The sequence below is a fragment of the Pleurodeles waltl genome, chromosome 2_1 (assembly GCF_031143425.1).
Source record: "Pleurodeles waltl isolate 20211129_DDA chromosome 2_1, aPleWal1.hap1.20221129, whole genome shotgun sequence".
Classification (NCBI taxonomy): Eukaryota; Metazoa; Chordata; class Amphibia; order Caudata; family Salamandridae; genus Pleurodeles; species Pleurodeles waltl.
Window position 1 is genome coordinate 569,422,604 of NC_090438.1, and position 19,336 is coordinate 569,441,939.

General features: G+C 44.5%; 1 protein-coding gene across 3 annotated transcripts in view; it reads left to right on the plus strand.

Annotated features, from left to right (window-relative positions):
* GOLGA4 (golgin A4) overlaps positions 1–19,336 on the plus strand; it is a 758,002-nt gene that overhangs the window by 107,535 nt on the left and 631,131 nt on the right. For 2 of the 3 annotated variants that reach the window (XM_069215119.1, XM_069215129.1), the window contains exon 3: positions 15,987–16,085. The exons of the other annotated variant lie outside the window; for it this stretch is intronic. In XM_069215119.1, coding sequence (XP_069071220.1) covers positions 15,987–16,085 — 99 coding nt within the window. The remainder of the gene's footprint in view (positions 1–15,986; positions 16,086–19,336) is intronic. 3 annotated transcript variants of the gene reach the window in all.

Genomic DNA, 19,336 nt, shown 5'->3' on the forward strand with positions numbered 1-19,336 from the left:
TTTCATATTAGTATAAACATATTTCACTAGTGCTTTCTGAAACTTATTTGATTTATTCCAGCTATCAAACTGTTAAAAACTATTTAGTAATTTGCATAATTGTGAAGGAAACACATTTATTCTAAATGAATGTCAGAAAGTGCAACCTGCATACACTTCATATATGATGTGTCAGCATTTTCACTGGTGATCCCTTATTGAGAGCATTGAGCATAATTACATTATGCTTCTAAGTCTAGACCAGTCTCCTTTGTAACAGCTAAAGATCAGCCCTACCAGATTTTGTGTTTCTGGACCAGCAAGTGGGTACAGATTTAACATACAGTTAGCAAAAATGTTTCTTACTTTCTCCACAACTTTTGTCATAAAATACTATTTAATCTGGCCACCAGTTGAATGTTTTACTTGCAGATTTTTTTAATCTAATGTAGTCTTATCTGTAATAGTTTTCTGTGATTGCCTTCTTATGGATGGGCAAAATCCATATTTTCAAAACAGACACACATACACATGTCCGAGTTTATTCCCACCCACCCCCGAGTTTATTCCCAGCATGGGGATCAGGCATTGAACCCTGTGCCCAAACAACCCATTACCTCCAGGTTAGCCACTACGCTTTGGCTTGCGTCGGCACAGCAGCATGGTGCTAGAGCCAAGACAGGATCCAGCTACAGGCCTGTCACTGATTGGACCTCTGCCTCATCTAAAAAAAAAAAAATGTGCCTAAAAAGCGGAGACTCTCTTTCAAAAACACACCACAACCGGATGCTCCTCTGCAGCCTGCGCCTGCTACACAGTCCAAGGATAAGGCTGCCAGGCTTTCAGGCCCCTCCTACCACCACGTTTGCCACTACCGCTTCTGCTTCCACCTCCTGTGACTTCCTAAAAGTCCCCGGAATATTACTCCAACTCAAGTAGTCCTAAATCCTACTCCCTTGCAGTGGACTTCTAGGCGCTCGTTTACCAACATCCTACAGACAATCCTTGGGAGGAGTTTGATGTGGACCTCCCACACCCCTACCAGGAGATTCTGACTTTGAGCATGTTCCCGTTGGAGCTTTCCACCAGATGATACCACTGCATAACGTGGTGTCATTCAGTATACACCTTCCTATCACAAGGTGGACATTCATGGCAAACCTGAGGATGAGGATTTTCTGGTGGAGACACTGTCCAAAAATAAATGCCTCCATTTTATCCCTATGCTACAGGGTATGGTCAAATCTGCCCCAGACATTTTCAGGGAGCCTGTGAAATCCCAGGTGGAGATCAAGTTTAAACCTGCACCATTTGATCCTCTGTACATCAGAAGCCATGTCCCCTTGGACTCCCTAGTGGACTCCACCAGTTGTAAGAGTACGCCATCTCAAGCCAAAGGTAATGTTGCCTCTCTTAATAAAGAGAGTAAGCCCATTGATGCAGCCAGCAATCGGGTGTCAGTTGGTGCTGTCAGACACTGGCGCCTTGCCAATTAGTGGGTTTCTTCTCCAGATACGACCAAGCCTAATGGAAAGAAATGGAGGTCTTGGTCCAACTTCTTCCCAATCAGTATAGGAAGTGTTGGGGAAGAGGTCGGAAAGCCGAAATTTTCGCCATCATACTGTGGACATTACATTCAGCAGATACTCCTGAAAGAGGGGTAATAACTTTGTTTTCCTCTGCTGTCACTCCTAGGTGTGTTTTTCTGGATTTAGGCCAGAGGTCCATCAATATTTCATCAACCTGTCTTTTGACGACGAGCACCTCCTTGCGGAAGAACACCAATATCGCTAAGGCCATGGGTGCTCATCAAGTACCACCAATCGGAGGCTTCTTCTGAAAGCAGCATGCAAAGTGTGGATTGAAAGCTACCCATTCTCCCACACTCAACACAGTCATACCAGTGACACTGTAAGGTCTAGCACCAACAGGGCGGTACGGGATTGCAACATCTGTGTCCCTTAAGGTCAGGCATGTGTCAACAAAAGTGATTTTGCGGGGGTATGGCCTTACCGAGGAATATGGCGGCCACACATTAACTTTGCTCCTGGTGGCCTTTCACTAATCTGCTACCATCCTTCTCCCCACTGCACAAAAATCCCTACCTTGACGCTCCCGGGCCAGAGGAACGAACGGGGGTGGGGCAGATTGTGGCCAAGCCTTGCGGCAGGCAGTGGCAGAAAAGAGGCGCTGGAGACTGTGCTGCCAGGCCTCCAAGCAGAGGAGGTTGGAATTGGAAGCTCGCCTGGATGTGCCGGTGACTAGCGGACTTTGCAGTTGCCCGCACTGATTCGGCTGGGGGATAGCTTGTTGCCCGTCCCCCTCTCCCCCCAACCCCTATGGGCTCCCATGTGCTACACTGGTATTAGCTGGAAACCCCTAATTTCCTCCTATCTGGGGGCGAAGTCTCACCTTGAGCAGGCTGCAAGGGCACGTTCCGGCTTCAGAGGTGGTCAGCCCTGGCGGTGAAGTGGCGTTTTCCTTCCTTTGGGGGGATCATGGGACCTCACGGGGGAAGGTGCAGGTGGAGCACAGCTCCTCATCTAACCTGGGCCGTGACCCACGAAGGATGGACAGCCAGCCCGGCGGAGGCAGGCGAGACCAGGAGAGACGCAGCAGGCCCCCAGGGCAGTACTGCTTACAACAGTGACACTGATATGTTATAAGACTACAGTTCATTAGCCTTGGCCCTGGGGCTCATTACTTAGGCGGTGCCACATTCCTGTCCTGTGTGAAAACCGGTGCCTTCTCTCACTGGGGCCCCTGTGCAGGCTGAGAAGCTGGTGCCGCAGTGGCGAATAGACATTCCAACCTGGTGGTTGGCCTAGTTCTCTGGGGCTCCCAGCTGCACATGTGGGTCCGTACAGACACAAACAGTTCATAATTTTAGGGAGAGTCACCCGGTGACTGATACCGAGCTGCTGCATCATCTCATGGTAGGTTGAGCACGAAAGCACTGCTGGACGTAGTGGGTGGCCCGGGGGGGCACTATACCCCCTGTATATACTGTACAGAGCTACAGGGTCGTATTATTTATTTGGGGTGTGATAGAAGACTGATGGTGTGGGCAGAATCGTACAGTGTTTTGCCAATAGACTCATCTGGCCTTGGGGGTGCAGCCATGTGGCTAGACCGCATTGGTGACAGCTTCCATTGGGCACCCTGGACTGAGACAGGTGGTGGGATGTCGAGAGGCCGGACCGGTGCCCTGGAACTGTCCAGGGCTAGTAGACTGGTACTGGCGAGTGCCCTCAGTGGCGAACTACTAACATACCTGGCATCATTGGGGGTATCAGTCGCCAGCCGGATTGCCATGATCAAGACAAAACCCTTCTGGCCGTCAGACAGAACACCATGGACAAATATGCCCACCTGGGACAAGCAGAAACAGGAGAAAGGAAGTCACTGGTGGGGGTACCTAACAATGTGGCACTCCTGGAGGCCATAACCCTGTCACGAGATATGCTGGATGCTAAAATAGATGTCACACTGCTCCAACAAGATCTTAGACAAGCAATAGAGCAAATAACAGAAGCGGAGACACGAGTATCTGGATTAGAAGACTCAGTCACAGCTCTACAAAAGAATGTAAACTCATGGACGATGGTCACGAAAGAACTTGATGCACAGGTGGAAGACACAGAGGAACGAGCCCTAGGTTTTACCAGCTTTCCTGGGGATGTGAAGGATAGTCATTGGACACATTCATAACGTAGTGGCTCCGCTCACATTGTAACGTAGTGGCTCCGCTCAATTGTGCCTGAACAAAACAGTTCTTCATGTTTCATGGTGGAGTACACCCATAAAGCCCTAGTGCAGAAGCCTCCCCCTGGGGCGAGGCCCTGGCTAGTAGTTTCAATTTTGAACTACATTGACAGATGAAGTCCTTAAGCATGCATGAAATCAAGATAACCTCTTATATCAATCTCACCATATCATGTTCTTTCCAGCTTACACACACATGATGGAACAGCAACGACAATCCTTTGCAGCAGCCATATGACAATAGTGCAACGTCAAGCAGTTCTACATGCTCCTCTATCTGGCACGCCTCCGAGTAGTGTTTAATTCCCCGACACACTTCTTTGATTCTCCAGAAGAGGTCTTCAAGTGGAGGGGTGAAAATATGTGACCTCTATCCCACAGGACACCAGGCCTAGACTCTGACTCTTTGCAGAGGAGAGACCGTCCGGCAAGGGCTCTGGCTAAAGGGTGTCATCGCTTCAGATCCTAGTGGCAGAGTTCTCACAGACATGGAGAGTCCTGAGACCTACGAGCCGGTCCATTTCAGGCTTTCCGTTTATATGCTGTGCTTAGATGGTGAGACTGTGTCTTGAAGATGGGAAGTTCTTTCTTTTCACCCTCTTGTCCCACCCACCCTCGAGCCCCCCTTTTCCTTTTCACTTTGCATGATCTGCAGTGGGAGTGGAAACCTTGTAAGACTGCAAGCTACTGAAGATGTGTAATAATCTTTAGTGTTTACTACCTGTTGGGATAGGGTATTCGTTGGGAGGGCCCCCTTAGTGCCTCATGATGGGACCTAGGTGGGTACCTCCTGCAACAGATACTTCATGGTTCTTGAAGTATGGCGGTGGGGGGAAGTGGGGAAGATTCAGGGGATGTTTCCATCCTTATTGTTGTTATGTGCAGTCCCACCACACACCCACTCCACAGATGGTGACCTAAACAAGCCCATCCTACTTACTCTATTAGTGATTCAACAGACCCAGCACCTGCTAGGCTCCTCTGTGTAATCTCATGGAACATTTAGGGGGTTCTCGATAAGATCAAATGGAGGACAATATTGAAACATGCAAAAATAGTAGGTGCAGATGTATTGATGCTCCAGGAGACACACCTCATGGGCACCAAAGCCCCCTGTCTCGCCCGATATGGCTATAATCAAGTATTCCCTTCTCAATTCACTAGGGGTTCCAGGGGCACTGGCATTCTGATCCAGCAAAGAATCCCATTTGTGCTGGGCAAGATATGTTTGGATAATTATGCCAGATACACATTGATAGAGGGCACCCTTTATGGTGAGCCCTTTACCTTAGGTAGCATATACTTTCTCCGCCCCCCCCCCCCTCAAAATGGGTCAATGATTTGCTGATATGGTGATGCGCCTGTGGAGTGGGCTGCCAAGCAGCCTATCAGTCTTTGGAGGAGATTGAAACTATCTTATGGTCCTAAATTTGGACAGGTGGAGGTCTATGGACAGAGACATAGATACATCCCAATCCAGGTAAACTCTGGCATCTACTCTGGGGCTGGCAAACGTCTGGAGATTACACCATCCATCCATCAATACTTACACATACATTTCCTCGGCCCGAAGATCTTTCTCCCGCTTAGATTACTTTTTTCTTCCCTCCTCACACGCGCACAGAGTACAGGTTTCTGACATTATGGTATGTGGGCTTTCTGATCACTCTCCAGTAGCCATTAGAGTTCCTGTGGGACCAGATAGGCCTGCCTTCCGCTGGCGCCTCTCGCCATGGCACCTGCTCAACCCCACAAAACGCCTACATATTGCATGTTCAATAGAAAAATACTTCACCCTTAATGCGGGCAATGTGGCATCTGCAGCAGATTTGTGGGAAGCCTGTAAATCAACCTTACGTGGCATTGATATCAGTTATTGTACCAAGAAGCGTTGCTGTAGGGACCAGGCCCTTACCGACCTCAAACAATAAACCCAGTTGCTAGAGGAGCACAGTAGACAGACAAATGGTAGTGAAATGCTCCGACTGTAGTGGTGGACTCAACAGCAACACCAACAACTGCTACTTGATGAGGCCAAACAGTCTTGGCGCACTGCACAGAGTAGAATGTATCAGTGGGGGACAAATCAAGTAAGATGCTCAGTAGACTTTGTCAATCTAATCGTCTACCGACCATGGTCCCTATAGTCTGAGATGACTCGGGTCGAATATTAATGAATCCCCGAGATGTGGCTCAGAGTTTTGCAGAGTACTACAAGACAGCATACTCTTAACTAGAAGTGTTGACCCTGGAGTGGGTTGAGGAATTTGTGACTGTCCTCTCCCTCTGGGCCCTTTCGGATACTACCTGTATGCAGCTGGAGCAAGTCATCTCTGAGGTGGGACTTGTGCCTGCCTTATTGAGAATGCAGGATTGGAAACATCTCCAAGAGGCGATACAGTCGGTGATGGATAGTGAACCACTCCGACTCAACTAGCGCCATGTGGAGGTTGTGGTTTTCCCCAAGCCTGGCTGGCTGCCAGAGAAACACTCATCTTACTGCCCGATCTCCATCTGAATATGGAGATGAAACTTCTGGCAAAGACGCTAGCAAACCGACTGACCAAATATATGACTGAGTTAGTGCACCTAGATGAGTCGGGTTTCATGCCTACACACGCTATGTGGCATAACATTATGCACGGCTGTAATGCCTTAGCACTTGCAAGCCGATTATAGGCACAAGCAGTTATGCTCCTAGACAGAGCTTTCGATTCTGTCAGCTGGTTATACTTATTTGTTCTGCGTAAAAGGCTAAACTTTGTTCCAAGATTGACTTCCTATATGCAGTTGCTATACACTTACCTATCTGCCGTGATGCGTGTAGCTGGAGCCTTGTCGGAACCCTTCCCAATTTGTCAGGGTACTTAATAGGTGGTGTCCTCTATCCCTGCACCTGTTTGCGTTAGCTATGAAGCCACTAGCCATATGCATTAGAAGGGATGCACAGGTCAGACGGTTCCAGTGGGACACTGGGGTCTCGGACTGGATCGCTCTCAATGCGGGTTACATCTTTTTTTTCTTACCCAGCTGGAGACCTCGGGACCACGCATAACACACATCCTGCTTAAAGTCAGGGAGACCTCTGGTCTCTATATAAATGCCACAAAATCCCAAATCTTCCCTGTTAATGGCTACACCGGCAAGAGGGCGGCTTTCAATACTTGTGTCTTCGTGTCCCCCAATGCAGGTATATCCTGGGCTTGCTACGCAGCTGCCTCATTGGCTTGGGTGAGGGTGCAGTTTTGGTCACAGTTGCCCATGTCCTTGACTGGCAGATAGGCCATTTTTAAGATGGTCTCCCTGCCCCGCTTATTATATCAGTTACAAAATTGCTCATACATTATCCCCCATTGCATGGTTCTGGCAGGTCAACTCCATCTTGGGGGGGGGGGGGCTTCCTTTGGGGAGGGATTGCACTCCAGACCTGCTTCCAGTCCACCTACTGTGGCGGCACAACAGCTGCTGATATCCAATCATATTACTCAGCTTCCCACCTTCTAGTGGTTAATGATTAGTGCTACGGCCTGCCAGGTGAACCGGTCCATGCAATGGAGAGGTGGGCGATGAAATCCACCGCCTTCCTACATTATTTATGTGACTGGGAGGGATGTCTTCTCTTCTGCCGGCCACTCAGGTAGTCCTTCGAATATGGCAGCACTCCCTGAGGCGGATGGGGTGGTGGGGGAGACTTACATGGCCAGGTAGGGTACTGCGCCAAGTGGTGCAATTGGAGGGTTTCCAGACATGGAACGTTATTGGGATTTCCACCTTGGGAGACATCATGCAGGGAACTGTGTTAAAAGCATTTCAGGTAATGAAGACAGAGTTTAAGCGACACAGCCAATTCCATTGCTATCTCTAGTTGAGACATGTCCTTACCCCATATATTAGACACCTGAGTGATCTTCCAGAATTAAGTCCCCTGGAGGGCAAGCTTTTCATGGAAGACTTAAGCAATCATAAAATAACAAAGATATATCGATCGCATGTTAGTAATACCTCCACACAGTTACCTACCCCTCGACTTGAATGGGAGGCAGACCTGGATCACTAGATAATAACGATTGGGAGAAGGCTGTAGTTGCTCCTAGAGAGGTGGCCATTTCGGCCCGCCTCCTCATGATACAACTTAAATCCCATCATTGATCTTACTATACGAGACATCGCTTGTGGCGAATGGGTGCTATTGCATCACTGACATGCCTTCGAAGTGGTGAGATGATGGCACCTTCGTCCATACTGTGTGGAGCTGTGCGGCCCTGAACTAGTTTTGGAGGGGTACGACCTCTTGCCTCAGCAAGGTCCTCTCGTGGCCGATCCCCAGGGACCCGAAGCTGGTGCTCCTCCAGTGTACAGACAATATGGGGGAAATAGATATAAAAGGTTGCTTCTTTTTCCGGGTCCCACAATTGCTAAAAGAGACATTACCAGAGCATGAAAGTTTGCAACACCCCGTCTTTAGCAGCGTGGAAATGGGGCATTGATCACTGCATGTGGCTTGAGGCGGCGGTGTACCTCGCCAGAGGGTGCCCCAGAAAGTATGGGAAAATATGGCAGTGGTGGACTACCTATAGTGGGATCGTACTTGATCCCATTCACCACATCACACACAGTTTAGACAAAGAAATCGGGAGTTATAGACCAGAACTGCAGGGACATGGCACACTGGAGGGCTGATAGTCATTAAGTGCTAACATACTTGTGATGTGGGATAGACTGTGCAAGTTACAAGTTTACGTTATTGGATACACTGATTGTGATGGTCACTGTCTAATCCGCCGTCAATGTGTCCCTGTTTTTCTGCAAAAACCCAACATTTTTTGGGGGAAAAAAACAAAAATTAACCTGATTTTGCAAGCTGGTGACGCAAGCACAACCATGCAATCTCCTTGGGAGTTCCTAGCTCTGTTCAAACGCTGCAATGGAGGCTGGATATTTAGTAACTATCAAAATACCGAAATGGCAAAATCCCGAGACTTTAAACAACAGTGGCTGAGATGAATTTGTGTGTACCTTTCAGCACTTTATTATTCCAGTCTGTTTGGTCAGAACACCAGAGCAGCCGGTGTCAACACTGAGCTTCGGAAATGTGTACTTTGACTATGGTTGGGAATAATTTGTGAACTTGGAGATAAATAACCACTTTCTGGGATATCTGAAATAAATGGCTACTTTCATAATGGTGTATATGCAAAGTGGTTGGAAAGCTAGTTCGGTGTTTTAGTACAGCGACTTTTAGCAAATTGAAAATCGAATGATAGTCCCCTCTGACACACGCATGCCTAGTAGTGATACAACGTGAAAATCAACTCGTTTTCAACCTTGACCTCTCCTTGGACACGTTATTTGTTGAGTGCCCTTTTTGGGGCTGAAATTTAAGTTGTGAACACTGTGGCTCTCTCCCCCTTTGCAGGATTAGAAATAAGGTCCAGGTGTTAATTCTAGAATTCGTTCTCCTTATATTAGTAATTGTAGCAAGTTTGCAAAGAAATGTAAGTCGCGATCCGCATTTTTCTGCGCTTTCGTGCCTCAGGCTCTTACTTCTGCTGTACACACAACCAACAGTGATTCTTGCTTGCAGCACAGAAGTTGTCATGCGTTGACGCCATCATGACAGTCAGGCATCCTAGCACACTCATCCCCAGCAGACAGGGTGTGACAATTTTGTTCTGCAAGTAGGGTGGTGGATATATAAGAGATAGGTTCTGTAGGTAGGGTGGTGGATATATATCTGACTGGTATTTCAGTGTTCTAAAGAGGGCAGTGTTCTGATCTAGGTCCATGGTTTAAGGCTATATTAAGTGCCTCTACTATTCAGTGATTTATAGTCCTTAACAAAGTCACCGGAGTCTGTCTTGCCCCATCCCACAGTAAACACCCATATGTTTATTTTAAAAGATTAATGATACTACTTGTGTTTGCATTTTAGTACACCCCTATCCAAAGAACTTTACTCGTCTTCACATATTGACTTAACATTATGCTTTGGACACCCATATGATTGTAAATAACAACATGACGACCCTAAAGCCTATTGAAATGGCAATATTTTTGAACTGGGTGGAAAAAAATTCTCTCACCCACCTGGGTACACTGCTGCCGGTTTAAACCTGGAAATTAATCGCATAGTGTGGTACAGTTGAACGAATTGGTATGCTACATGAAACACGGTAGGTACAGTTATAAAAAACAGAGACATTACATCGGCTTATTTAGAAAATAAGGTACAAGCATAGATCCTCAATGACCATGAACTGTATTGGCTGAAACATGGTCATGCTGAAAGGATAAAACATTGGTAACCGTGATGGAGTGCAGAAGCCTGAGAGTGCAGGTAGTGTGTGAATTTGCGGAACAGTCCATCAACCTAAGTCACGACAAAAAAACAATCTATTCTGCCCCCCCACACACACAAGTCTGCCCCAGCTTTCTCAAATTATTCTCCAAGATGCTGCAAAAGCCCATTTTACCGTTAGATTGTTTTTCAAGACTAGATTACATTTCACCTTTGAAAACATAGAGCGCTTTAAGTGAGCTAGAGACGTGCACTTTCTGTCATGTGGATTTGATGTCTCTGCTCTTAGGTGCTGAAACCTATTATCATTATATTAACTTTAGTCATGTCGAAATTGTTTAATGTAAAATAATGTATTTTGTTCGTGTTAGGAACATTCTTGAGACGACCGGCCTTTTCTCTCTCGCTCCAAAAATGAGCTACTAGCGTAGCCGCCTCTGGTGTTAAATTGAAGTACAGCCTGTAGAAAATACATTTCTCAAGCACCATGTTTTCCTCTCGACGCAGCGTAGAAACATCACTGGTAAAACGTATCCTGTCTTTCTCTGGAGGCACCAGCCTTCTTTAGAGTTAAGGGTACTCTCGCTGCCCTCCTGCAAATGTCAGCTGTAGTCTGCATTATGAGCACTTTCAGGTAGCTGTGGAGTCATATACTGCTGACACAGGCAGAACCGGTCACACTTCTTACATGCAGTCAAAAGGTGTGTTAGTGCAAGTCAGACAGACAGAAGTTTTTTGGATGCTATTGATAGAAATACGTGTTTTTTGTTGTTCTTTTGTGGCTGTGGTATTTGTAGTGAATATGTTGATCAATCTGCAATTGGAAAAAATTGTGGAAGGACTTTTTGATTTTATAGGCCTACCAAGATGTTCCCAGAGAACTTGCAGAGTTTGTCAACGTTGAAAGTCCGGTGCTTTGCATGCTGTTATTACACTGGTTTGTGTGGCTAAGTTTATAGGGTTTGTAAGTTTCTAAGGGTGTCTAATGGCCAACGAGGCTTGTACACAGGAAATTGTTTACCTGCAAATATGGAAAGTAATTTGTTAAAAAATCAAGGTGTATTGAAAGACGTGTAAAGGATTTGATAACTTAGAGGAGCTCACTCAGCAAATTGCACCTTTGTGGAATTGCTTAATCCACTTTGAACATAGCAAATCTAGGAGTTTTGTATTTTGTGATGTAAGCAAACATATAGGTCACAAGTGTTTGTGGCATAGCTATGGTATTGATGTTTAATATCTTCAAATAAACCTAGATTTAATTAAGTTAGATTTCATCCATTTATTTGATATTTATCTTGTTTTTGCAAGTAGGTACACAGCTACCTTTGAATTGTGCTCTACCCACAATTGCTTCAGAAGTAACATGCTTGTTGTTTTTGCTAGAATAACACTGGCTGTAATGTGAAACTGCTTCCTAATCTTGGTTCAGTGCACAAGAATTAAATATGTGGTGTGAAAGAAAACATTTCAGTAAGTCATTTTCACTGAGTTTATTTACAAGAGATTTTAAATCCTCCCACTGACCTCTTATTCCAGATATTTAAAGTAAGCTTATCGCAGTGCTACTTTATTGTATTGTTTCCTTCTTATGTTGCCACAGTACATTGTTGTTAGAAGTGGGGTCTCTAGTTGGCAGCGGTTTGCACCCTGGCCAAGTAGGGACGCTAACTCTAGTCAGGGTAAGGGAGTCACACAGCTAAGACACCCCCTTGGTAGCTTGGCACAAGCAGTCTGGCTTATCTCAGAGACAATGGGTCAAGTATTTGTACACCCACACACAGCAACACAGTTAAAACACTACAAAAGGACTCCACAGCATTAAAACATTTTTTTTAATGAGTCTTAATCCGTAGGAATCAATGATTGTATTGCTTTAGCACAAAGTACTTGGGATGCGTCAAAAACAAAGAAGATGTTGGTCACAGGGGTGGTGAGGCTCAGAAAAGCAAAGCGACATGTCTGTTACTTACTGTGCAGGGGAGGTGATGCGTAAATTCTTTCCTCACAGCAGAGGTGATGCGTCGGTTCCTTATTGGCAGGGGAGGTGATGTGTACTTTCCTTGCAGGAAAGGTGAGGCGTTGATTTCTGGACATGCAGCCTCTGTTCCTTACTGTGGTGCGGTGTCAATGACAAATTGATGCCCGGGGGGATGATGTGTTGAAAATGCAAATGCATGGTGTTGATAGAGCCGCGGTGAGACAGGCGCTGCGTCAATTCTTCAGGTGCAAAACAGGCACTGTGTCGGTTTTTCTGCTGCGGTGCATCAGTACATGGATTTTCTGTTTCAGGTGACCAGCTTACACTTACAAACGCTCAGGGACTGGAGTTGGCACCACTTGGCAAGTGATGACTCTCAGCAGAAGAGCCCAGTTACTAGGAGATAAAGTCTTTGTCCCTGAGACTTAACAGGAGGCACACTCAGTTCATGCCCTTGGAGAACATTGGAAAGCAGGATGTAGAAAGCAAAGACCGGTCCTTTCACTCCCAGGACAGAAGGTGCAAGCAGCTGGCCAGCACAGCAATGCTACGGGCAGAGTGGCAGTCCTTCCTACAACATCCAGCTCTTCTTCCTGGCAGAATGCCCTCAGCACAGAAGTGTTCCAACTATGTAGGGTCAAAGGTCCAGTACTTATGACCATTTCTGTCTTAAGTAGGCAAACTTTAAAGAGAAGTCTTTGTAGTGCACAACACCCTGCCTTTCCCTGCCCTGGCCCCAGATACACTCCGGGGGGGTTGGAGGCTGCTTTGTGTAATGACATGCACAACCCTATTCAGGTGCAGGTGTCAGCTCCTCCTATCACTCTAGCTCAGGAAGACCCATCAGCCTGATTATAGGCCATCAGGATATGCAGGGTACACCTCAGCTTCCTATGTGTTACTGTCTACAGTGAATTGACAAACAGCCCAGCTGTCATCCTGACCCAGACGTATATTTCACAGACAGGCAGAGGCACAGAATGGATAAGCAAGAAAATGGCCACTTTCTAAAAGTGACATTTTCAAACATATAATTCAAAAAACAACTTCACCAAAAAATGTATTTTTAAATTGTGAGTTCAGAGACCCCCAACTCCATATCTACATCTGCTCTCAATGGGAAATTACACTTAAAAGATATTGCAAGGAAATCCCTATGCTACCCAATGGTAGAAATAGGCCTTGCAATAGTGAAAAACGAATTTAGCAGTATTTCACCTTCAGGACATGTAAAACTCAACATTGCATGTCCTTCCTTTTAATTACACTGCACCTTTTCCAAGGGCCTGCCTTGGGCCTACCTTAACGTTAACTTACATGTAGTAAAAGGGAAGGTTTGGGCCTGACACATGAGTACACTTGCCAATTCGAAATGACAATTTAAAACTGCACACACAGGAACTACAATTGCAGACCTGAGACATTGCAGGGCTACTCGTGTGTGGCACAATCAGTGCTTCAGGCCCACTAGTAGCATTTGATTTACAGGCCCTGGGCACACCTGGCGCACTTTACCAGAGACTTACTAGTAAATCAGATATGCCAATCATGGATCAACCAATCACCAATACAATTTAAACAGAGAGCATATGCAATTTAACACTGGTTAGCAGTGGTAAAGTGCCCAGAGTCCTAAAGTCAACAAAACAGGTCAGAAAAAATAGAAGGAAGAAGACAAAATGTTTGGGGATAACCCTGCAAAAAGTACCAAGTCCAACATTTATGAACCAGCCATATGTTTCACACCATAACTATATTGATCTTATAATTATGAAACATGCTTGCTCCAAATCATGGAATCCACTGGATTTGAGGTTTCCCGTGCTTTTGATCATGGGGATCATACACCCCCCTCACTTTTTGGTACAATGTTGTATTTTCTAAAAATAAAATCCCTGCAAACAACCCTGCAAATTACACCACTGATTTTAAAAGGGCTGCAGAAATATTTAACTTTGCTTGCTTTCTACTTTACCTATTCAACTAACACAGAGCGTTTTTTTCTAATTGTAAGTATGGCCTTCTATTGCTTAAACATTTCACCAACGCTTAAAGCTTCTGTCTTTGACCCAAATGTAGTTAAAGCTTTAGCTGTCAGACCTGCAAATAAATAATGGCAAGCTTAAGAATACTAGGAGTAAACTTTCAACTGAGCTTGTTGCATCTGTGGCACTTTATTTTAATTTTATTTCTGTGCCCAGAATACTTCATGATCAAGAAAGTAAACTCTTGGATTATTGGGACGGAAGATACGTAGGTTTGTTTAGCACTAAAAATAAACAATGTTACACTTTTGAGGCCAAGGTATGAAAGGGTTTTTTGTATCAAATTGTAGTCTGCAGCCAGTAGCATCAATTTTCACAAGTAAATAAGGATTCTGGTGTATGCTATTTAAAGGTTTATGGTGTGCTGCAGTAACTGAGGTCATTGTGAGCAGGAATAGTAGTACCTAATATGGTGACTGCCATTGTTGAGTTTGACGGGTGACATTTTCAGAATGCAGGCACAGGTTTGCATCATTACTTGGTGAGGTATTTCCTGAAGATTTGACTTTCGAGCTTCAAAAGTTAAACAGATCAGGGCCCTGTCTCATCTCAGGCAGTAGTCCATTCCAGGATCTTGTAACACAACTTAAGAAGGAGTTATTAAGGGTTTGTTATTTCTTGACCTTCATGATTGTAGGCATAGCAGGACTTCGCAGAATATCCTTTATCGTTCTTGTAAATCACTCCTAGGCTGGCATAGGGGACAACATGGAAGTATTATGTCCTGTCAAAGCCTACAAGCATGCTCCCATGTCCTGATGGAAATGCGAACATTGAGTAACGATTCTGGCCTCTTTTGTTATAACCACGATGGGTGGGGGCAAGAATCAGAAAAGAAAATAGTAGCAAATTCTTGCCTTAGATGTGGGTATTACTTTGTTAATAAACCTGAGAAGATGACATATATAGAGTTAATAATGAGTTTAGCACTGAGCCTCTGGTTAGGGCCTGGTGTTGCTTTTAGTAGTCTCAGCACTATAATTACTTTATGTGATGCAGGAAGACTCTTAATTGTAATATGAATTGCTATATTTACAGAGTGCTACATACAATGTGATCGGTTTCCTGGTTAAAGGATGGGACTTAGTCAGATAATATATTTCAAAGTTTTTTGGCTTCCAAAACACCATCCATTGATGTTATGACCCACTACAAAGTTAGTCTCACATGAGCTACTAATAAGAAGTTTAAAAAAAAGTAATTAAATGTAAACTCTGAAAAGATGTTTAATGTAGGAAATGTAAGTTGAATAGCTCTGAGAGTGGTTTGGAGTAGCAGTAACAGTTTTAATTAGGTGAGATCTTTAATGGAGGTATTTTTAAGCCACACATTAATACACTGGTGTGTGATTCATTCAGCATGTGCCATCCTTTAGCCAATTGGGATGGCGTGTCTGGGACTGCTAGACCCATACCTAATTTAGGAAAAGTTAAACTACATGTGGAAAATGCAAAATTATTTTGGTTTAAGTGCCAGGACAGACAGAAAGTTTCGCACACGTGGTAGTTAATGCGATGTCCCTCGATTATGGAATCCAAACTTACAAAGTAGTGAATCAAGTTGATCGAAAGGAATGTGTTTCGCAGTATAAATATTTGATGTGTCACACAAAAAGAAAATGAATACTCTTTCCTGTGTCGTTATTGCATTATTTTCTCACACACCCCATTGGTGTGACTTGTATGATGATCGAAGGATGTTAAATATTATCCATAATGGTTTTACGCCCTACCTGTTTCCTGCTTGCATTTTCCCTTCCAGCACATTTGGACTGTGACACATAAGCGTTGTTCTGGATCTGTCTGATGTGTACTGCTTTTGCGGGACTTGAGATGGGCTATTTTAACTGCGCTGTATGTGTCTCCCCCCTCATTACTGTTTTATTTCCGTCTCCCTGCTACTGCCTCGAATGCCACAGCTGCTGGCCGGGATGATAGCAGAGCCGGCTTTCCTCTCTGAGTACACTATCTTTGCCGTGGAAGATCCCAAGCGGCCTAAGCCACAGACTGGCAGCGCGGTGAGTCCCGCCCGCCCCCGGCCTCCCCCCAGCAATGCCTGTAGCTGCGGGAGGAAAGTAATTCTAGGACGCAAACTAGTACTGCTGCTTCTGGCTTCCAGTTTCACAAAGGTCTGCTGTGCAGCACCCTCCTCTCGCCCCCACCCACGACCTTTAACCCTGCACTAAAATTAGCGCTGCTGTACTGGCGTAGATAATGGCTAGTGTGCTGTCTGTATGCACTGACCTTTTAACAAAAATATTAACATGCTTGTGTCTGTGATATTTTTTCTTCTTCTTGTGGTGGCGCCACACGCCCCTCCTCGTCTTTCCATCACAAAATGACACTGATTTGTTTGTCCGTGCTCAGGAGCTGTAAACGGCATTAAATCCTATTTCCAGTAGCCGATATGGGTTTTAATTTCATTCAAAGCAGATTTTTTTGTTGTTGATTGTTTGTATGTGTTTCAGTTGCGACTCTAAGAAGTAATGTATTATCTTGAGTGTGAATTGCATTAATGTTGCAGTTGTAGCCTGTGGCATCCAGGTTTCGATTTGAAAACAAGTCATCGGTACAGTTTAGCGAAATCAAAGGAAACGCAAGTGGCGGAGTCCTGATGGATAACATTCGTGGCTGTCTTGAGGCTCTCGCCCTTGAGCACCCTGCCCTCTAGCGGATGGATCTGTGAAGCATCGGAAAAAGTAAACTCAAATGTCATACGTTCAAATCCAGGACATGCGAAGAGTGCTTAACATGGGTGTTGTTACCCATACATGTTTACTGCAGTTTATAAATATGTGTGTTTTTTTAGATTAAAATGTTTATTTTTGTATAAGTGTTTGTGATTTTTTGTTTTTGTTTCAAGTACTTTTTTTGTTTAAATGACGTCATCCTTCGGGTTGAACTTTTTCGGCCTGTGCGCGCTCTATATGTTTTCCTACCATGAGCTTATTCTGACTTCGTTGGTGCTTTCTGTTTTCTTTGGAACCCACCTTTATCTTATCCAGTTTGTGCTCTCTGCTGCTGTCAGGCAGTCTTCACTGCATTTTTTAACTTTGGGTGTTACCCATTTCGAGCGATTGCACCACTTCTTTTTTTGCCCTCCTGTTTGCCCCTGTGTACTTCCTTCACTGCCACCCTTTCTGGGTCTTTGATCCCACGCAAACAGGCCTCCTTCACTGCTCTCCACCCTCTTCCCTTCGCAAGGCTGTGCCCCTTTTTAGGTCGAGCCTAGGCAGCACACAAGTGCTCTCTCTTGATATGTTGTAATCTACACCTGTGGGCTTGCGCCATGCCCATCTCACGCTCATCACTTTCATTCGTTCCTTGGCCTGCATTTCAAATTTCCTCTGATTTCGTTGGTAAACGCTATACGTTTGTCTGGCCTTGAGGCTGCTTTGTTACCGCCTTTGAGACTGACCCTATTACTTGGATTATTGCACGATTGGCCCTATACCTTAGTGTGGTGCACTACTTTTTTCTTTTGCTTTGCCGCTTTGCACTACGTGGCTGCATGTTGATTCTTTCTCTTCCTTGTTTTGGCCATGCCACTGTATCTTTGTGGTGCCTGCACACAAAGGCTGCAAGCTGAAGGAGGGTTCTTTTTCATTTTTTTTTTTTTTTTTTTTAAAGTGCAAACTCGATTGGAGGAGGGTTTTCCTGAGGGCATGAAGTTTCATATAGCAAAACTTCAATCTGAGGAACGCTTTACATGAGTACTACATATGTACAAGCTTAGCAGTTGAAAAATATACAAACTGCAGCATTTAAAACAGAAAAAAACACAATGTTTAAAGTGGCTCTCCCGGCACAGCGGGAGAGCCAATACTACAATATTCACTGCACTCAGGAAACTCGCCCCATAATGCTTTGTGGAGCATTTCTTTTTAAAACCATTTTGCCCATAACTCAGCCTGTGGTGGTCCTACCACAATGAGACCACCATCAAATTGTTCAGCACAACACACTCTTTCTGTCTAGGTCATCCATAGGTCTCCACATTAGGTAAAAGAGGGCAAAATAGTAACCTCTTCCACCATTCAATGTCTTTTTAAGCTCTCTCATGGCTGCAACATTTATTTTACAGCTGGGAGTAGTTTGTGTTTTAAGGGCCTTGTTTGTAACAGTATTGTTGTAGGCCTGCTAGGCCTGAAAATGTGTAAGGCACTATGCCCTGTAGAGGCTACATTACTTTCGGCCTTTCTGTTTTTGTCATTATGCCCTCTAGGGGCTGACTGTATGGTTACATGACCATGTTTCCTACAAATGCTATTTTTTATAATGGTGTCCTCTAGGGGCTATTCTAAGCATTACAGTCAAAATACTAGACTATTCGCTGCACTCTAAAAATTGCCCCATACTGCTTTGTGGGGCATTCTTTTTACAAAACATTTTTGCCTATAACGTGCCACACAACGTGCTCTTCTGTCTAGGTCATCTCTAGGTCCCCACGCTAGGTTGGGTGGGTGACCCCAAAATAATAATATAAAAAAATATATATATATTAATGACAATATTTTCATTTTGTGCTGCAGATAGAGGAAGAAGGTAAATGGAAGTACTTGAGTTATATGCAGGGCCACTGTATCATGTGGCAGAGAGGACCAAATTATGCTTCAGGGTTTCCCAGTTTTTGTGGCAGGAAAAGTCAATTTATGAATTTACAACGCCAGTAACCATAACCCAAGCAAATGCAGGCATATTGCATTGCAAATGCTTGTTAAAGTATGTCCCTTGAGACATCTATGCTGTCAGCTAGACTATTGAGTTTCCCCAAAATGATGCATAACATTCAGATATTAAAAAGGCTTTTGCTCAACAGGCACCACTCACTGGTCTGTTAAACTGCTATTTGTATTTTACGTGCACTCACAACAGCATATTCCATGGGGTAATGGGTCAGCAAATTTTACAGATTAGCTCCATTCACTTTGATTGAGTGCAAAAAGTCTAAGTGACATTGTACATATCCACCGAAAAATAGTTCCTGTCTCTTTAGTTGCAAGGCTGGTTCAGAGTGTATTTTTTATATTATTTATTGGCCATATTAACTTTAAATGTCGGCTATGTATTTTGACAACACTCCTTTTAAAGTTAATTAGTTTAAATGAATTGTAATGTAGTTGCCGACAATTTTAGTGTTTGGTTAATTGATAAATTGTTTGTCAACTTCACAAATAGTAATAATAGCGGAAATAAAATAATGAAATGCATGGCATAGATGAAAGGTTTATTGTATAAAAAACATCACCAGTGAAACAGCTGCATCTGA